The following is a 20,778-nucleotide window of genomic DNA, read 5'->3' on the forward strand; positions in this document are numbered from 1 at the left end:
CATTCTCACTCCGACTACGCGCCCGCTCTTTTTCTTAAACACGAGGCACACCAACTGTCAGCACTCACCGCGCGGGAATCAACGCGCAATCACGGACTGATCCAGTCGCTCATGAATGACGCGACTGGTCGTTCGCGATGGCCGTTTGCGGCAACCTTGTACAAACACGGCCAATGGGCGCCCACTACACACACCACGCCACTCGGCCCCTCCAGCTCACATCTTACCGGCTCAACACGGCGTACTTCCATCAGCTATATTGGGCGCGGTTCATCACTCGTCTGCGGCGGTGCCACGGACCAACACCCTCGGTGCGCGTCCCGCTCGCCGCCGGAGCGCGTCCGAGTTCGGCAGCCGGCGGCTGGGCGGCCTGCACGCGACGATCGAGGGTCGGCGGCCACCTCACGGTCTGCCGAGCCCCCCGACACGGGCTGCGCCGGAGGGCGGCCACCACCCGGCAATACACACGGAACAGGAAGGAACGGAGGCCCAGCCGCGCCGTCAGAGCTGCCGTCACTGCGCGTGTCGTCCTGCCAGACGGACGGCGCTGGTCCGCGACGCGTGCCGATCGCGGCCCATTGCACGAAGGCTGATCACTAAAATGCGATGTAACGCGAGGAAATGTTCTGCTCTCCGGGACGATGAGCTATCACCAACAACGCAACATCAGAATGTTTGTTATACCCTTCCCATGAGCGGGTCTATCACACCTGAAACCACGCAATACGCGAGACAAGGACCGACAAGGCTGCGGAATACTGCTGTGCATCCGTCTTGGATATCACAACCAGCGCAGCTGTAAAGAACAAGGGGACACGCAGATATTGGTGGAGGACCATCAGTCGAGTTCGTAGTGATGATTCTCCCTGACGGGCAGATGGTCGCTGAAGCGGCACCCACAGTCCTAACGTGTGCACCATTATTGTCGTCGGATCAGCCCACGCGGCTTCGCACAGCCGCTTTGGTCAGTCCTAAACATGCCTATGTCCTGCCTACCGACGCTCGGTCGACGCTACAGCATCAGCACCATCTGTCGGCCCATCGCGCGGCTCGAGTACTGCGCGGCGCCGCTCCGATCGCCTCGGCGTCGTCAGTGTGCCTTGGCCTTGTGCCGTCGGAAGAGTGGAACTTGCGCTTGGCTTGCGGTCGCCGTCCTCGGTGACAGAGCTGGAGTCGGTGCCGTCCTCCTCGTCGACAGTGGGCGTGTTCGAGGCGATCTGGCGCAGCCGCGAGCCCAGCTGGGAGGGCGGCGCCGAGTCCAGCGCCGAGTCGGAGCGCGACACCAGCCGACTGGCCGTCTGCAGCTGCCGACAGCGACGCACGCCGGCGTCAGCGGCGGCCGACAACGCGTGCACGCACACGCGCATACGCACACACACACGACGACGGCTGGAGGGCCGCGCATGACTGTTGGCGAAGCAGTGATGAGCGCCACCGACGACCAGTCGCCGACACGACAGAATGCGCGCAGAGCCGAATGGTACGCTGCCCTCTGCAGCGGCGGCGAATCGCATAACAGCCCCGGTGACGCTACACACGCAGACATATTCAGACGCAGGGACGGGACGGGCCACTTGCAGCCACACCCGTCGCGAGACACCGGTCACGCGCTGGAGCGGCGCAGCCCCCCCCCCTTCCCCCCCCCCCACACAGCACTGTCTCACAACACCCAGCACGGGGGTAGCGGCAGCAGTGAACGGATGCCCTAACCTCGACCACTTCAACCGCGAAGCACGTGCAGGAACACGAGCGACAGGGGATAACTTCTGAAAATGGCATGACAAGGTTAGATCAAGTACCAAACTAATGGGTTTTTCGGTGTCGGTGCCCAGTAGAGGCGCCCACCGGGCGATCGATCCAGACCTCCGACGCGGACCTGCCGACCCCGACCACCGGCTCGCGCCGTCCGTGGCGCCGGGGCGGCCGGGGGAGCCAGGCGCCACGCGGAGAGCTCACCTCCGCCTCCTTGGCGGGCGCCGGCACCGCTGCGTCGTGGCTGTGAGACTTGACCATGTTGCCGCGGCGCAGCGCCGGCGACCGCTGGCCGCCAGTGACGCGGTGCAGGGCGGACGGTCGCAGACTGCCGGCAGCGGCGCCAGGTCACGTCAGGTCAGCCGGGTCACGCGCGGTCAGACCAACAACAAGCGGCAGTTTAACCGGGGTCGGACGACGGTCGGAGGGATCCAGAGGTTCGGCATGGGCCAGACGGGGGTTACGTGCACACCGGACACCCCTCACACGTGGATAAGGGACACTCAGAGTCGTAGTTCGGCGTGGTCCAAACGGGGGAGGGGGCGACATGAACACTGGACACCCCACAAATGTGGTTGGGGACACAGCGATGTAGGCCGCGTCTTGCTATTGGTGCAGTAGACGGTGGTTGACAGCCAGGGCACACAGCATACGGGGTTATCACACAGGGCTACCGTCAAATGCCAAACAGTGCTTCACAGCGGCATAATCAAACCAACCGCAGCATTGGAGATGGAACCACTGCACTAGATGATCGTACTCGCCATTCCGGCACCGACGCACAAACCAATGGCACGGCACCACACATATGAAAGGCCTTCATCCATCCTTGGAATCGGACATCCGTCAAGCCATAACGAAGCTCGGCAAATTTGCCAACTCCCCTCCTCCCACATACGCAAATATCAATCACCGCAAAGAACACAGATCGCCACCCGCAGACCCCGCAGATAATCTCCAGAATCTGGCGATGGTTTAAAGGTCTGTCTAATGCCGTCCGAATCTGCAGAGCACCTCCCACAGCCATCACCCGCGCCGTTTGGGGATCGCTCGGCAGACTGCGCGACGTCAGCAGCTGCTCGCCAGTCGGCGGCCGGGGGGGGGGGGGGGGGGGGGATGCAAACCTGTCGGCGAAGGCGGCGATGGAGCCGGCCGGCCGCGACTCGCCGTCCGGCGCCGAGCCGTGCGACGACTGACTCGAGTCCCGCTCCAGCAGCCGGGCTGACTCGTGCGACGACTGACTCGAGTCGCGCTCCAGCGGCCGAGTCGACGGGTCGTACGACGACTGGCTCGAGTCGCGCTCCAGCAGCCGCGAGGCGCTGGCTCGTTCGGCGAGTGCGCTTACAGCCGTGGACGAGGCTGCAATGACACCCGACACAGTCAGCACTAAAGCAAAACAACCATCTGTATCTTAACACGCGCCTCGACAGCCGAATGACGTCGGTCAAACAACACTTCCTGGTATAACGGGAGTCAGAAATTTTCACAAGAACTAATGATTCCGGAAAAACAGGAGCTGAGAGCCTTTATTGCTTGCATTAGTATTGGTAAAAAAGCCGTAGGACAAGACTGGCAGCAAATAAAAAAAAACAAAAACAATCGTGTCAATCATGCTGACAACAGTGGAGTCAGTCCAAAATGAACGGCTCAATCAAACCTCACACAAACATGAACGTTCGCTTACGACACACGGCAGCAATAGTGCCAGAACACACGCTTGTGCTGAACCGCAATAAAGACGACCTCAATTGGCGAACCTATGACAGAAATGAAGTAAACAGGGCAAAGATACCAAATTATGTAAGTCAAGTGGAAGGCACGACCATGCCGTTTTTCAGCTTCTTACGCAACATACTGATGCTCGGACAGGTAACGCGACAAACAACTACAGCAGCACTACACATCATTAAGCGTCTGAGCCAAACCATAAAGCAACCAATAAAGCAACCACGGCACCCACACGTCTCTCGCTGGTATGGCCGACCACGTGCGTGCAACAACGGGGCACACCACGCGAAAACAGGCGCTGGGAACTACTGGCGGGGTGGGGAACGCGCCACTCCAGCCTGGCGCCGACTACAGGTAGCCTAGTGCCACGTCTGTACACTCAACCACAAACTACTGCAGGGCTGGGAAGCATGGCAAATACACACATCACCCCAGCCGGGCATTTCAAATGCGAGCATTAACTACGGCTGAATAGGGGATAGCGTGACATGGAAGCAACAAGCCGAATAACGCGCACGACAAAACTAAACAAAACCTGCTTCAAACGCAATTCAGCTAGCAAGCCCACGAACAGCAGGAGCAAGCCAATCGCAAACGGAACACATCAACATGACCGACGCCAGCTGCGCCGCCGGGAGTGGCACGCTGCGAGGGGCACGCACCGAGCCGCGGCGCCCGACGCCAAAAAGCGCAAACCAGTAAACCGAGCCGGCGGCCAGCGGCGAGCCGGCGCACCAGGCGGCGCGCCGCACGCCCAAACCACACCACACAGAGCTGCGCAGCCGGCGACGACAGCAGGCAGCGCCGACGGTGGCCAACGAGAACCAAGCGGCGCGGGCAGCGCCACCTGGCGGCCGGCCGCGGTGCGGCGCGGTGCGGCGCCGGGCCGCCCTCACCGCTGGAGCAGCGTCGGGGTCGTGTCGGCCCGCCGCAGCCGCGCCGAGCCGCGCGCCGCTCGGCCGCGCGCGCCGCCGCCGGCACCGGGCCGCCGCCCGAGTTGAGAGCAGCGCCGACTGGCTGACCAGCTCCGACTGGGCGCGGCGGCGCACGGCGTCACGTCACGGCTTCACGCGCCGCGGACGCCCGCTCACGGCGCGCGCAGCGGGGCCGACCCCGCCCGGTCGTCATGGCGAGCCGCCGACACGCCGCGGCGCACGCCAGTCAACACGTTCACACGTCAATGTTCCCCGACGTCAATCCACTCCCGCGTCGGCCCGCTGGCGAGTTCAAAGTCGCCAAAGGTGGCGCAACGCCTCGGCAACGATCGAAGGCTGTTTATGCATCAGACAGGGCCGCAGGATCGTGACCACTTCGAGCTGATCGCCACCGGCTGGTGGACGGCCGAACAAATGCTACAGACGCTGGCGCGGCTCCACGACAACAGCCAGTGAACCATAGATTGGTTAGTTCAACATTACAATACGGCAATACGTCATTTAAAAGCGGTGCTTTGCCCGGCCCGTAACTCACTTGCACTTTGGCCGTGTGTAGAGACGCTATCCTCGTCCAGGTCATCGTCCGATTTTCTAAGCGATGAAGCTGGAATAAGGACGCGGACGAAACATGAAGACGCGGTGTCAATCGCATAAAACAGCCAGGGGTAGAAGGGGCACCAGTAAAAAAACACAAGTTGACGCCCGATGTGAACCGCACAACTGAAACGTTACGCAGGCCGCCATCTGTAACCAAACCGGCACACACCACCGCGCTACGCGGACCCAAACCGGCGACGGCACCTCCGGCACCGCCGCGTCCCGAGACCTCCACTGCGCACCTCCGGCACCACCGTGTGCCGCCACCTCCTCTCCGCATCTTCGGCACCGCCGCGTGCCGCGACCTCCCCTGTGCACCTTCGGCACCACTGTGTGCCGCCACCTCCTCTCCGCACCTCCGGCACACCGTGTGCCGCCACCTCCTCTCCGCACCTCCGGCACCACCGTGTGCCGCCACCTCCCCTGCGCACCTCCGGCACACCGTGTGCCGCCACCTCCTCTCCGCACCTCCGGCACACCGTGTGCCGCCACCTCCTCTCCGCACCTCCGGCACCACCGTGTGCCGCCACCTCCCCTGCGCACCTCCGGCACCACCTCGTACCGCCACCTCCTCTCCGCACCTCCGGCACCACCGTGTGCCGCCATCTCCTCTCCGCACCTCCGGCACCGCGTCTCCAGACCTCCCCTGCGCAACTCCGGCACCACCCTGTGCCGCCACCTTCTCTCCACACCTCTGGCGCCGCCACGTACCGCGACCTCCCCTGCGCACCTCTGGCACCACCGCACCCAGACCCCGCCTCCCCCCACACGGCCCCCTGTCTCACCGGTGCGGGGTATGGACGTTGTGTTGCGCTGCAGAGTGCGCGTGAGCGACTCGAGGTACGGCAGGCCCGGGTTGTGCACCACCTGGAAGCCGCAGATCAGCTCGATCTGACGCCAGCGGTAGGTGCGCTCCTGCAGCTCCTGCGTCACCTCCATCAGCGCCTTCCGCGCCAGGACGATACTCGTGTCGACGTCGTTGACGGTGCGGCCGTGTGTGGAGACCAGCGCGCCGTACAGGCTGTTCTGCTTCTTGCGCAGCTTGTCGCACTGCGAAACGGGGTGCTGAGTTAGGTCCGGCACTGTCTCAGGTGGGTGCCGGTCAGGAGGGCTCTGCGGGGCGCGGGTGTCGAGTAAGGGCCGGCGCTGCTTGCCGCCGCCGAACCCATCCGAACGAGCATCAAGGCACATCTCAGGCAAGTTGTCCCCGTCGCACGAAGCCGTCACATGGCACAACATCAACGGTCCACGGGTACTGCCACCCATAATACGCACATGGGGGGGGGGGGGGGGCGCACGCGCGACCCCAACGCGCCTCTGACCACCTCACTGTCCCTGGTCACCTTGCCGCACCGCTGGCCACCTGCCCGCCTCCCCAGCCCTGCCCACCTGCCCGCCTCCCAGCCTGGCCAGCGGCCCACCTATCCAGCCCTGGCCGCCTCTCACCATGACTTTGGCGTCCTCCAGCTGTCGCTCGGCGTCGGCCCGCTTGCGGCTATGGTCACGCAGCTCCAGCTCGTACGTGAGCTGCAGCCAGTGCTGCAGCGCCGGCGGGCAGTTCCAGCACCGGTCCTCCAGCTCCGCCTCGGTGCTGCGCAGCGTCTCCGTCAGCATCTGGCGGCGCCGCGGGCGGCTGTCACGTCTGTCAGCCGGTCGTCACGCCTGATCAGAGCAAGATGCCGCGTGTTGACGTCCATCATGCCATGCTTATGGTGAGCACACGGGATTCCCACCTGGCAGGCCTGCGCCCGACACAAACTGCGGCCAGAATCGGCTCTCGTATCTGACAAATGTTGCCGCTATCAGGGTCAAATTGATTCTCTTTTAAGATTTGCTTTGCCAACCGAACCATTGTTGATTAGATTCAAACAGAAATGTAAGTTACCGCATAACTAAGTCTGAAATTAATGTGTGTACTACGTGAAGCAGCCTTAAACAGCTGTCATGCACAATTAGAGCCTCCTGGGGATTTCATAAACCCATCGGACGTATTGCCGTGGACGGTTACCATGCCATTGAAGAGCAGAGCCGCTCCTGTTCAGACTGGCCGCTGACCTAACCTCAGACCTGACAATGACCTTGCCCTCTGGGCGGATCCGCTCCAGCTCGGGCTGCCGCTGACCTGACACACCGACCTGGCACTGACCTCAACCTCTGAACGGAGCCCCTCCAGCTCGGGCTGGTCACCAGCCTGACCTCTGACCTAACACTGACCTCGACCTCTGAGTGAAGCTGCTCCAGTTCTGCCTGGCCGCTGACCTGACACCCGACCTGACACTGACCTCGACCTCTGAGCGAAGCCGTTCTGGCTCGGGCTGGTCACCATCCTGACCTCTGACCTGACACTGACCTCGACCTCTGAACGGAGTCGCTCCAGCTCGGACTGGCCGCCATCGGCGCTGACGTCACCGGTCAACCGCTGCTCCAGACGCCGGTTGTGGGAGGAGACCACCTCCTTCTCCTGGTTGGCCCGGTCCAGCTCCACCTGCGGCCGAGGAGGGAGCGGGGCTCACACGGGTCCCGCTGCTGACGACGGCGCTGTGCCGGCTGTCGCAGAGGTGGCTGCACGGCGCCGTGTAACAGTCACGGCCAAAATTTGCGCAGAGTCGGGACGAGACAGAGCACGCCACAGTGTATGAAATCTAGCGGCCACACCAGGCTAATGAACGCAATTAGCCGTCAGATAACAAACAAGCATAATTCAACCCCACGGAATGCACGCCTAGCCACGAGCGCAAGAGGAGTTGGCTTAATCACACAATTATTTCCGCAGAAGTTAACTCCACGTGACAGGCACTCCTCGCCCCATCCTCAGCAGTACCTGCAGGCCAGAAGCGTCTCCTCAGCCTTGCTCAGGCTCTCCATGTCGGCCGTCATCTTGCGCATGCGCAGCTGGAACTTCTGGTTCTGCCGGTAGACGAGCCAGCAGCCGACGGACGCCACCAGCACCAGCGTCAGCAGGATGGCGTCCTTCACCAGGTTGCTGGGGTCTGAAGCAGTGCGTGCCGTCGATCAACGCTCGGCGCAGACACGCGTCGGTTCTGTATGTGTATGTAATTGGGGCTTTACGACGCACTCAGCTGCTGAGGCTATATGGCGTCGCCTGCCTCTCACCCTGGCAGGAAGGGCGGGCACCGCGGGAAATCGAACCCCGTACCTCTGGTTTCCCAGATGCGCAGTGGTTAACGCAGACGCGTTAACTACCGGCACCCTCTACCGGCACCCCCGTGTCGGTTCTGTGAGTCCGCTATCACTCAACTGTGTCCCTCGCACGGAGCGACAGGCACGCTGGTTTCAGATGAAGCGCCATTTTAGGCGATACATCCGCACGCTCAATGCTGCTCCCTCTGATGTCACATTCATTGGCTGACACGTGGCGGGCAGCGCCGGGCGGGAGGAGGGGGGTCACCTTTAGGGGGGCCGAACAGCACGGCGTCCATGGCCTTCAGCATGATCTTCTGCTTGTGGCGCGGATCCTTGATGCCCAGCACGCCGGACAGAAAGTGGTTGTTGTTCACCGCCAGCCTGTGGACACGAGGCAAACAGCCGGTCAATGCCCCGCGAACACACACGAACACGGGCGCGTAGCAGCCAGGGAGAGCCGGGGCGGACTGCAGGAAAGGCAGCCGACACCGTACTGGCATGAAAGCTGCTGCACAAAACACGCCTCAAGGGCTTACAATCGACGCGTATTGAGTCAGCATCGCTTCATCAAGCACACAGAACGGCATCGATCTCGATTTGCCTCTGTCGTAATGCTGTTTTGCTTTGCACAAAACAGACCATTGAAATGGCAAAATGGTATTTGCACAAGTCAGGCAAAAGGTGCACAGGTGTTTTCAGGTAGCGGCGTTCGCAACCGAATCCGAATGCAGAGTTTTACATCTGTCTTACTCATTTATTTGAGCCCCCGACCAGGCACTATAGCTAGTTACTCTCAGCTCTAGTCTAATCTGTCCCAGTGAACCGAAGAAGCTAACATTTCGAAAACTACGCCGCGGCCGAGGAGAACAGAAAAACTAATGCCAAGCAAGCAAACGCCGCACCACGTGACAGCTATCCCGGGGGGGGGGGGGCTGGTACAGTTGGACCCCAGACCGACGGGGGCGTGTTTCACGGAGCCGACGGTCCGTCGTCGCCTCGCCCTCGGCCGTATCCGTGCCGCCACCCGGCTGGCGGATATCGCACATTCCTGGCAGGCTCACACAGCGCCCGAGCCAGAGGAAAGTGCGCAGGCGTGGACACACACACAAACAAACACACCGACGCACGCACGCCCGCGCGCGCACACACACGCACATGCACGCACGCACGCACGCACGCGCGCATACATACACACGCACGCACACACACATATACACATGCACGCATACACACATGTAGGCACACACGCACGTGCGCACGCACACACAGCGGGCTGACGGGACGTCTGCCCGGCCAGCGCCAGACTTGCCCCGTTCTGGCCGCGGCGCCGGGCCCGCCAGCTGCGGCCCACCAGCTGAGACCGAGCGCCGGTGGCGCACCTGTTGCGGTGGCGGAGGCTGCCGCGGCTGCCGCGCCGCCGGGCCAGCCGGGCCAGGGTCAGGCCACCACCGGCGCCGCCAGCACCGGCCAACGCGCGCGGCAGGTGCGCATCACGTCCAGGCCGCTCGGGCAGCGGCCGTGGGACCCGCCTCCAGCGGCCCGAACATCGCCGGTACGCTCGGTTCTTTAGACTTCGGTGGCGGTCAGTGGGTCAACCGCAGCCCCGCGGGACCAGCAGATTCAGGATGGGCAGAGACAACACAGCCTCGATCCCCACCAGTCAGGACAGGGCCAATCATTACGGACTGACATATGACACACCAGGAAAGGTGTCGTCACTACGGCGCGGCGCTCCGACGTCAGGGGAACACTAGTCATAACATACACGGCATGACATAGCCGCGGAACATGACATACCCGGAAGGGACCGGTCACGAAAGAGCCGTGACTGACGTCGAGGGAGGACGCGTCATGTCGGGCCGACGTCTGACACGTCGGGCACGGCTATTCATGACAGCGACGCCTTGACCTGTCGGCGTATGATACCTGATGACACAGACTGACATAGCGAGCTGGCCTGGCTCGTCTGAAGGCCACCAGCAAGGACAAAATGACGCCCTTGCCACCCGTCCGAAAACCAGTGATGACGAGGCGGCCTGACCTGTCAGGAGCGAAACACCGCGCCATAAGGACAGTGCGCGGCCCACCGTCGGCCAGAACGTCAGGCCTCCACTCGCCGGGTGCAGGCGGGCGTCGACGGCGCGGGCGCAGCGGCACGCGGCGTCGAAAAGGCGCGCCGAGACCGCCGACGCACCGAGCGCGGCCGGCCGCGTGCCGCCAGGCCACTCAGGAGAAATACGGCGGGTTTTTGTCGGTATCTGACCGCCGGCGACGCCTCGGCGTCATACCGGAAGGTGCCCGGGAGGCCGGGCGCTACAGCAGCGCTCGGTGAGATAAAAGACGGCAATAAAACAACTCCATACGCAGCTATCGAGCAATGCTAGAAGTCAATGACCTAAAGTGCATAGGTAAGGTGATCGAGGTCATGATAACGACGCGCGGTGGGCGTCCACCAAACGACACATGCAGCTCCAAAGCGTCTATAACTGGCAAATTTAGAGTCGGCCTTTGCTTATTTCGCGACCCACTTCACCAAGGCCGGCTCCACATTCCGCAAAGATCACGACCACTGGCGGATTCGTGACCCCGTTCTCCGATGGGGTCAGTACGTCGCGGCCAGGGGGGCGGAAAATGAGTCTGATTAGGCAGCCGCGTGGCTGGCGGCGGGCGGCGGCGGGCCCTGTCCCCGATAGCTGGCCGCTCTTGGCACAGGCCGGCGGAATGTCGGCACGCCGACGGCAGAACGCGCCGGATGACGCGACGCCGACCGCTGAGCACGGCCAGCAGCAGAGCGCGCGGCGCCGAGACGCCGACGGCGCACGGCGCACGCCAGCTGAGCCGAGTGAGGCGGCTGTCTGCCCCGGCACAATGTCCCGCAGACTGCGTCGACGGCGGGACTCCAGCAGCCGGCGGCCCCGGAGTGCCGGGCCAGTGCCCGGACCGGCACGGACGACCCGCCGCAGCCGGGACGGCGTTCCCAAATTCATCCAAACGAGCGCGCAGGGGGTAGATATCAATTTATGCTACCAGGATTCTGCATCTCCGGCGGCCTCTGTGCGCACAATTCGTTGGCTGCTGATCTGTTGCCCTTTGACCCCGCAGCGTGACATCTGACCTGACCGGCCGATTGGTCAGGCCGGAGGCGCCCGAATGCTGGGCTGATCGCTGCCCGGTTTGATGCTGAATGACCGACCTTGAGGGGGAGGGGCAACAGGTCGTAAACCTCGAGCCCGGGGCACGATAGCATGAACAAATATCGACATTCTTGCCTCCGAAAGGCCGAACACAGAGACCCTGACAGGGTTGCCAGAGTCTCAAGACACAGTGGAACCTCACAGCAGGGGGCGGCACGGGCACCCCCGTGCAGACGAGACCAGCGCCAGGCCGTGCCGCTGACGGAGCGGCGCTGGCGACCCGGCCGACCCCAGGGTGACGCAGCAAGCCGCCGCGGCGGCAGCAGGACCCGCCACCTGTAGCCGACAGAGTGCGGGCCCTTCCGGGGTCGGCAGCGTTCGATACGGGCCCGGCCGGGCGTGGGCGGTCTGTCTGCAAGGCCTGTCAGACGGCTGGGGAGGCGGAGGCCCGGCCGACGCGAGCGGAGCGGCAGCGGCAGCGCCGCCACAGACGCCAGCCTCCGTCGGGAGTGAGTCCGGCCGCAACCCGCCGCCAGAGGGCAGGACGGCGGCGGGCCCGACATGGGAAGACTGGGAAGATTGGGAAGACATGGCCCCACATGGGAAGACTGCCAGGTGACTGCCGGCGTGGATTCGGCGACTTCTGGTCACCGACGGTCAGTTTCACTCCTGACCCGACACATATACATGGACCCAGACCGCGACATGAACCATAGCTATCAGTTCCGCAGAACACTGGCGATATGGCCAACGCTACCCACGGCCTACACGCACCTTGTGCGCCAAACGGTGAATACGTTGGCATTGTCCGTCCCGATGCCTCAGTTCGTTAGAGCACATGTCTTCCCATTCACCCACTTGTGGTGGGAGCACACGTCTTCCCATTCACTTGTGGCGGGGAGCACATGTCTTCCCATTCACGCACTTGGTCCGGGTCCCTTTAAGCACTCGCTATTCGTCCTGATTGGAATGGCCTGTGGCTGACGGCAGTGGCCGCGTTAAAGGTCAAGTGATGTCAGAGGGTGGAGTAGACCGCGTCGAGCATTACGGCACATTAAATTTTCGCCACAAAATTCTGCCGTTCCGTCGACCTGTTATCTCAAGATCGGATGGTGGGATAAGAGCTCACACATCAAGTATTCCGTGCCGTGGGCTCTGAGCCTAGAAACCCATCCAATGAAAAATTCGGCTGAACCTAAAAACAAAAAATCAAAAAACTAACATAGAGCATGACGCCCGTACTATGAACAGGCCAGTTCTTACTCCCCGCCCCGTACCCGGCTGCCGTTGCCGACGGTCTGCCCCGTATCGCTAAGTGCCGAGGCTTCAACACGTGCGCACCGAGACCGGCCCAGCCGCTTCGGGCCGTAACCACCGGCCGCGCCAGGCCCCGACCCTCGCCCATCCCAGCCACGCTCAGCCCTCTGCGTCCCAGACGTCACGAGCCGCGCCGGAGTCAGCAGCGGGGCCTACCTGGGCAGCGACGGACCGGCGATGTGGTGCAGCTCGAACACCTCCCGGTACTGCGGCAGGTGCACGTGCAGCACCAGCCACTCGACGGTCTGCTCGGTGGTCCAGTTGTGGACGGCCGAGCGGCGCCAGTGCTCCCACAGCTCGCGCACGCTCACGGCCGTATCCTGGCTCTGGTCGGACCGGTGGAACAGGTCCTGCCGGCTGCCGTAGCCCTGGACGTAGTTCAGCTCCTCGCGCAGGAACTGCCGACAGCGGGGCAGGGGCCTGGTCAGGCGCGCACACCGGTGGACGGCGGCGAAGGGAAGTGGACATCATGCCCTGCTGGAGGAGCGAAATCCACGAGAATTGCCGCGTTTTTTTCATTTCAACACAAAGCATCCAACGTCCACCACATCGCGTTCCTAGCAATGCGGAATAGTACGACAGCACAGCACTAGCACTTATGACACGAGCACAACGAGCATCGTTCCACCCGCGAGCCTCACAGACAGCAGCTTCAAACGCCGGCACCCCGCCACGAAGCCACGGAGCCAGCACGCCAATCATGTCCCGTGCGCTGCCGGCGTGATGGGGCTCCGGAGCTAGTCGACGCAGGGCGCGATCGCCTCTCAATGCTGGAGGGGTCGGCTGCTGCGGCGGCTTACGACCGCGCGCCACCCGATGCAGCAACAGTGGCGGATTTCCTACGATGACAAATGGGACGCAAACCTCATCGCACGGACGCGTCAATCCTAACACGCTAATGACGGCCTCTGGGTTAGATGCCACGCGGTGGAGGGCGTCATAACGATGTGAGGCTGTGTTAACGGGGAAGTCAAAAAGCCAGGCGGTAGCGCTCATGACCCATAGACCTCTGATGGGTTGCGAGACTTTTCTGGGCACAATCCGTGTCATAGGTACCCTGGTCGGGCCGGCCGAAGACATCATCACGGCAACCGGCGCACAGCGTCTCGAGATAGCCTTTAGAGCGACCTTTCATGTCTTTCACGAGCCTTGGTGATTACGCTGACATGGAATTTCCCGCCCAGCGACTATCCGCTCACATGAGACCGCTACTCAGTCTGGAAGGACTGGCAATTCCATACCAGCCAGATTACATACCAGCCAGACATAAGACGGGTGGGGGGCATACATTCATGCATAGATGCCTTGCAATCATGACAAATCTCCAGATACCATCACGCAAATGAAGAATATACGTGTTCTACACCCATCGCCGCCATGCGTCGGATGTGAGAGATCTGTGTCCCATGCCAAGCCTTGACCATGAACCATGACCTTTGAAGCCCACCCAACATCCATCGGCCAGTCCCAGAGCCGCATCCAGTGCGGCACTCAGAGCTGCACAAACACCGACGCCGGGCAAATCCCAAGTGGCGACGCCTTTCCAAATAGTTCTGGGAACCGGCGGAGCCGACAGCTGGGCCCCGGCAGCAGACGGGCGCCGAAAGAGCTCACCGCGGCCCGGTCCCGGGAGGGGAAGGGGCCGCCGCGGCCGGCTCCAGCAGCCCGGCCCGGCAGCGACGAGCCGAACCAGCCGACTCCGTCACGACAGCTGGGCATCGCGCGACCCTGCGCTGGTCACGACGAGCACGTGGCCACACGCGCCCACTACGATGAACCCATCACGATGGCAGAGCAGGCGGACGCGCCACGACAAGAGAGTGCCCAGACGTGCTATCGCATCGGACGCGTGACGTACCAGCAGCGGCGGGACGCATACCAACGAAGCGCCCTCATCTCCTCCAGACCCGGCGTTCCCAGGCCCGGACCAGACATCTCGCGACCCGGCGCGCGGCGGTGGAGCCGCTCCGCCGGCAGAGGCCGACTCAGGCCAGCGACCTGAGCCCCGCGGCCCGCCACCCGTGCCCGAGCGCGCCGTCACGGGCAGCCCGTAACGATCGCCGCGCGCCGGACAATGTGGTGACGTCAGCGCGGCCGTTCGTCTGGAGCCGGCCGCTGGCAGCCGGGCACCGGAGCGCCAAAGGCGGCGCGTCCGGACGAGTTTAGCCAGCGTTCGGCAGTTGGGACGGCCGGCCCGGCCCACGCGGCCTGAGGCGACCGTCATGGCCTGACGTCAGGAGGCGACGGTCAATACGGCGCCGCAGGACACGGCCCCAGACGGCCCGCACCGCTCACTCTACAGCCGCCCGTCACGCCGCTGGTCGCCCAGTGCCGGAAGCGTCGTGCCGCGTGAGGTCACGCACCATGAGCCCACACACAGGAGTGCGGCACTAGACTGCTCTTCGATCGCTGACTGCTCGCTGCCACTGCTCGGTATCTGCAGTACACGCTCCGCGCGGGCTTGCGGAAACATCTTGTTTTCGAGCAGGCGACTTGTTTCAGGTGATTGTCGTGCTTTTTCAGCGCCGGACTGCCAAGATTATCACGCCTGCCGGGAGTTTGGTGCCGGGAGTTTGGTGGCGTAGCTAGCGGTCGGGTGCGCGGCCTTCCAGACACACGCCGTCACGAAACCAAACGCGAGACATCAAACTGCCTGTCAGCGGGTGCGACGATCACTCTCGTCGCACACTGGTTTCGGCTGTGTAAGCGCACACTATCAGACTGTGCTTGACTGCAGATATGCGCGACAGATCTAATTCGAGACGTCTCCCCGTCCGCGTACGGCTACGATCCCAGGTGTGGCTCGCGGCACACGAATGTTGAATATTCCCTTCATTCGCGGCCCACCAGCGGACCATCAATCGTCGGTCGTCTGGCGCTGGGACCGCCGCGAGAGGCAGCGCGCATATTTGCGGACCAGTTCTCCAGGAAACCGCGTCACGCGCCCGCCACGATTCAGCCGGCGGCCGCGTCGTGCCGTCGAAGGCCTTCCGAAGTCGACAAAAACAGTGCGTGCGCGCCGCACGCAGGCCGGCCCTGACCCCTGGCCGCGCCTGGTGTTGACTGCGGTCAGCGCGGACCGCCGCGGACGGCTACGGGTGACTCGCGACAGCGCGGCTGGCCGGCTCACGACCCGCACTGCACCATCCAGGTCAAGGTGGCGTCTGCATGGATAGACGCGCCGTCACGGGGCCGGGGAGAGAGGCACCTCGTCGAGTGTGCTTATTTACAGCAGGTGCTGAAAGTCGCACCGTTGAGCGATGATCCACTACCCGGGCCGCTTGTACGGCGGCGATTTTGGGCAGCCGTAACCTGCTCCGCCAGGTGTTCCGGCATTACCCGACCCCGGCCCAGCGCCAACAAACCCCCGGTAAGGTCACTACCCCGGCCTATCGCCAGAAAATCCCCGGTAAGGTCACCACCCCGGCCTATCACCCATGAAACTCCGGTAAGGTCACCACTCCGGCCCATCGCCAGTAAACCCCCGGTAAGGTCACCACCCCGGCCTATCGCTAGTAATCCACCGGCAAGGTCGCCACCCGGGTCTATCGCCAGCAAAACCCCAGTAAGGTCACCACTCCGGCCCATCGCCAGTAAACCCCCGGTAAGGTCACCACCCCGGCCTATCGCTAGTAATCCCCCGGCAAGGTCACTACCCGGGCCTATCGCCCGCAAAACCCCGGTAAGACCACCACCCGGCCCATCGCCAGTAAACCCCCGGTAAGGTCACCACCTCATCCCATCGCCAGTAAATCCCCGCTAAGGTCACCACCTCAGCCCATCGCCAGTAAATCCCCGTTAAGGTCACCACCTCAGCCCATCGCCAGTAAATCCCCGTTAAGGTCACCACCTCAGCCCACCGCCAGTAATTCCCCGTTAAGGTCACCACCTCGGCCCATCGCCAGTAAATCCCCCGTTAAGGTCACCACCTCAGCCCATCGCCAGTAAACTCCGGCAAGGTTGCCACCTCAGCCCATCGCCAGTTAACTCCGGTAAGGTCACCACCTCAGCCCATCGCCAGTAAACCCCCCGTACGGTCACCACCTCAGCCCATCGCCAGTAAATCCCCCGGTAAGGTCACCACCTCAGCCCATCGCCAGTAAACTCCGGTAAGGTCACCACCTCAGCCCATCGCCAGTAAACTCCGGTAAGGTCACCACTTCAGCCCATCGCCAGTAAATCCCCCGTACGGTCACCACCTCAGCCCATCGCCAGTAAATCCCCGTCAAGGTCACCACCTCAGCCCATCGCCAGTAAACTCCGGTAAGGTCACCACCTCGGCCCATCGCCAGTAAATCCCTCGGTAAGGTCATCACCTCAGCCCATCGCCAGTAAAACCCCGGTAAGGTCACCACCTCAGCCCATCGCCAGTAAATACCCGTTAAGGTCACCACCTCAGCCCATCGCCGTGTAGGAAACTCCGGTAAGGTCACCACCTCAGCCCATCGCCGGTAAACCCCCGGTAAGGTCACCACCTCAGCCCATCGCAGTAAACCCCCGGTAAAGGTCACCACCTCAGCCCATCGCCGGTAAACTCCGGTAAGGTCACCACCTCAGCCCATCGCCAGTAAACCCCCGGTACGGTCACCACCTCAGCCCATCGCCGGTGAAACCCCCGGTAAGGTCACCACCTCAGCCCATCGCCAGTAAACCCCCGGTAAGGTCACCACCTCAGCCCATCGCCGGTAAACTCCGGTAAGGTCACCACCTCAGCCCATCGCCAGTAAACTCCGGTAACGTTGCCGGGCACCGGCCGCTGAAAGCCCGCCCCGGGCGCCGAGGAAGCAGGCCCAAACGCGCCTAGTGACCTGCGCATCCCCATGAGACGATCGATCAGCCGATAATGAACTGTTGGATGCTTTGAGACGGTGAATGATGGGTTGTATGTGCTGGTGGCAGCGCCAAGCCGAGCCCGGAGAGCTTACGGCGGTGGCGGCGGCAAGAATGCGAAAGGGCTGTCCAACCTCCGCCCAGCCGGCCATGCACTGAGGTGTGGACTTCTACACATGACTCGCCCGACTCCGGGACATAGTTTGCCCGACAGTTGGGCGGGGCGGGGCGTCAATGGCTGGTGGCAACAGTACGACTTTTGTCTGGTCAGCGCTGGCTGGGACCTACCCTTCATCGTTGGTGAGGGACGCTGGCACGTTCTCGCCGCTTGGTTCTGAATCGAACTAGAGCCACGGAACAAAGACCGGCAGAAGCCTCGCGTATATGCGAAGCCACGACGTCCAGCCCAATCTAGTGGGGTCAATTCGCTGGTCCCAGCCCAGCTCAACCTGGACGCTTGAAAACACAGAGTGCAAAAATCACGGCTATTTTGCGCTCAGGACAACAATTTTCTTACCAAATGGAGACCAAATCATGTTTGCTTAAAAACAATGGTGACTCTGAATGTCTTATGGCTGTCATCTTTCGCCGTTTCGCGCACAAGTCAACGTGCATTCCCAATGAGCACCGGAACACCGACATTTGTATTACAAACCGCTCGGCAAGCTCTCAGAGATAACAACATCGTTATGTAACCTGGTGTGCATCCACGCATTGGCGAAAACATCTGCATGGGATGCATCGCCAGCTGTACCAAATCTTACACCGCTGCCGGCTACAGAACACGTACAACGGGTATCTCTCACAAACGGAATGTCGCTTACGCCTATACGAAGGGCGGAACACCATTCCACGTCGTAACTGGAGGCGCCGTAGTCAAAACACATCCATCTCACGGCTTTTGATCATGTTAGGAATTTGATCATGATCATGATCATGCCCATCAACCAAGCAATTATGAAATTATCGCAACAAACATGGGGGGAGGGGCGAGACCACTACAATGGGAACAGGCGCCTCTCGACCGCGACCGTCCGTACGCCGCGTGTGGGTGGCCGTGCGGCTGCTCCTGAACGCATGAGCTTTCGCAGTTGCTGCCTGCGTGCATAAGTTCCGCCAGGTGGGAGCTGTTTTCGCTTGCGTCGTTGGCGAGAGGTGGATGAAAAGTTCCCACTCGCTTTAGCCTCAGACTGAGCTACAGCTGCGGAACAACTACCGGTGGATAGCACCACGCCAGGGGAGCCTGACGAGGCCCGGCTCGGTCCCTGGACGTCAGTCACTAGGTTAGTTAGACGCTAGGGTGACCCTGACGCTTGCGAACAAGGTAAAGTACGGCTTTCTGGAGCACAGTACAGTACTTTTCGATCCAGTTAGGCACCATGTCCGGATGGCATTCCGCGCATACGCCTAGAACCGATCTGCCAACGATCTATGAACTATGAACAATTTTGTTTTGAGAAACTGGCTAAGCTGGCTTCTCGAAGCAAAGGTATCAAAATAGCATCAAATATTGATCATATCAAGTATCTAATATAAAATAATATCGAGTACCTTACATCAAACACTGGACTACTATACCGTGACAACACTTAACCACAGAAAGGTCATTAACCTATCCAGAACAATTCGTATGCTTCAAGTTGAGCATTGTACGTAAATTTCACGCACACAGGACACCCGTAAAAGCCGACGAATAGCCGACATTTAAGCAGCCGGCACTGCCCTTTGACGGACAATAACAAAACGCTTTGCGCGCCTTCAAACACGCCGCCATTGATGGGAAATTGTTTGCACCAAATGTCCCATAAGACGCGATCCATGTTTTATCGTTTACGTCAAATTTAACAAAGACGATTCAAAGTTATTTTTCGTGGTCTCTGGAATTCCACTGGGGAGGGAGAGGGAGGGAGGGAGAGGGAGGGAGGGGGGGGGGGGGGTCTTGTGCCGTCCACCGCCTGGTGGGGTTGAGCGTTCAAGCTTGCGACAATGGCACTTCAGTGCAGTGACCTTGACAGCCCAGCTGTGTTTGAAAAACACAATCGGATCAGTTGGCATTACCGAAGCCTTATCTCAGGTGCACGTCCAACAACAGCTATCGGGTACAGTTACGGAGCGGAGGGACGGGGAAGACGCCGACGTACAGTTCCACTTTCCGGGCATTTTGTAGCGGATGAAATAGCCACAGACGGCGTTTCATACTAATGTAACAATCACAAAATGCTGTAAAAACAAGACCGATGCAAAAGACATTTTGCTCTTATCCATTCTTACTCATGAACACTCGTCTCGACCCGAGGCGGTAAAGCTGCGAACGCGAGAAATTTTCAAAAGGCCGGAGTTTCCTCGTTTCTGGTTCCGCGCCTTGCAAGATCGCATGGAAAGAATCACTTTCTTTTAATCCATGATGCATTTGGGCCATGCACATCACGACAATTTGACGCAATCCGCTACCCGAGCGGCCGCCACCTCCAGCGAAAGACCCAGCACGGCACGGCGTCTTCCGGCAGTGTTGGGCCCAGGTCAAACAGCCTCGCACCGCAGCGGACTCCAGTGTCCCAGACCGCGACCACAAACCGTAGCGCTGATTAATGAGGCAGGTGCGATCACCAAACACGGCCCGCACGATCCAATCACGGCATTTACCGCTGCAGCGCGTGCAGCACGGGCGGCGGCCATCTGCGACAGTCCACGTACGCCCACGTGCAGCCTACGGTCCGCCGCGTGCCCAATGACGTCATAACGCCTTTTGGCCGAGCTTCGCCGTCCATAGAAGGTTCTAAGGCACATTTTGACGACGGCCATAAGTCACATGAACATTTACAATCGCACAGATTCAAGCGAACTGGCTTGAATCAAGCCCAGCCCGGGTAAGCAGGTTATCTGTCGGCGTCCCTCTGGGGACGGCCCGCGCGACGGCACTTCCGAGCGCCGCCGTCTGACGCCGCAGCAGCCGCGCCCTCCGGCTGCCCGCCGGCCGTACCTGGAATGTGGTGAGGCCGCCGCCGGCGGCGCCCGACGTCCGGTTGGCCAGGTCAGGGCCGGGCCGGGAGGCGAGCAGCACGACCGTCAGCCAGGCGAATCGCGTCGCCCGCATCACCCCATGCCAGGCGGCGCTGGAGCGGCGCCGGCCGGGCCCACCCGGCGCCCGCCCGCGGACGCGGACCGTCGCAAAGGTCAGCGGTGTCCGAACGCCACGCCAGACGAGGTCCCGGTGCAGGCGCGTCCGAGTCGGGTCTGAACTCAGGCGGACCACACCCGGACGCGACCGGGCCGGGTCCGGGGCGGCGCCACGACGGCAGCAGGCGCGCACACGCGTGACGCAGTCGGCACCAGAAATCGGC

The 20,778-nt window shown here is 61.8% G+C and overlaps 1 protein-coding gene across 1 annotated transcript in view; it reads right to left on the reverse strand.

The window, feature by feature from the left end:
• Positions 1-704: 704 nt before the first annotated feature.
• LOC119107984 (stromal interaction molecule homolog) overlaps positions 705-20,778 on the reverse strand; it is a 33,378-nt gene continuing 13,304 nt past the window's right edge. The window contains exons 4-14 of the mRNA XM_037231571.1: positions 12,764-13,005; positions 8,422-8,537; positions 7,842-8,002; positions 7,363-7,497; positions 6,459-6,626; positions 5,798-6,062; positions 4,951-5,019; positions 2,877-3,111; positions 1,957-2,080; positions 1,134-1,304; positions 705-710 (exon numbers count right to left, since the gene is read on the reverse strand). Coding sequence (XP_037087466.1) covers positions 705-710; positions 1,134-1,304; positions 1,957-2,080; positions 2,877-3,111; positions 4,951-5,019; positions 5,798-6,062; positions 6,459-6,626; positions 7,363-7,497; positions 7,842-8,002; positions 8,422-8,537; positions 12,764-13,005 — 1,692 coding nt within the window. The remainder of the gene's footprint in view (positions 711-1,133; positions 1,305-1,956; positions 2,081-2,876; positions 3,112-4,950; positions 5,020-5,797; positions 6,063-6,458; positions 6,627-7,362; positions 7,498-7,841; positions 8,003-8,421; positions 8,538-12,763; positions 13,006-20,778) is intronic.

The sequence above is a fragment of the Pollicipes pollicipes genome, unplaced genomic scaffold (assembly GCF_011947565.3).
Source record: "Pollicipes pollicipes isolate AB1234 unplaced genomic scaffold, Ppol_2.1 Scaffold_6686;HRSCAF=7923_pilon_pilon_pilon, whole genome shotgun sequence".
Taxonomy (NCBI): Eukaryota; Metazoa; Arthropoda; class Thecostraca; order Pollicipedomorpha; family Pollicipedidae; genus Pollicipes; species Pollicipes pollicipes.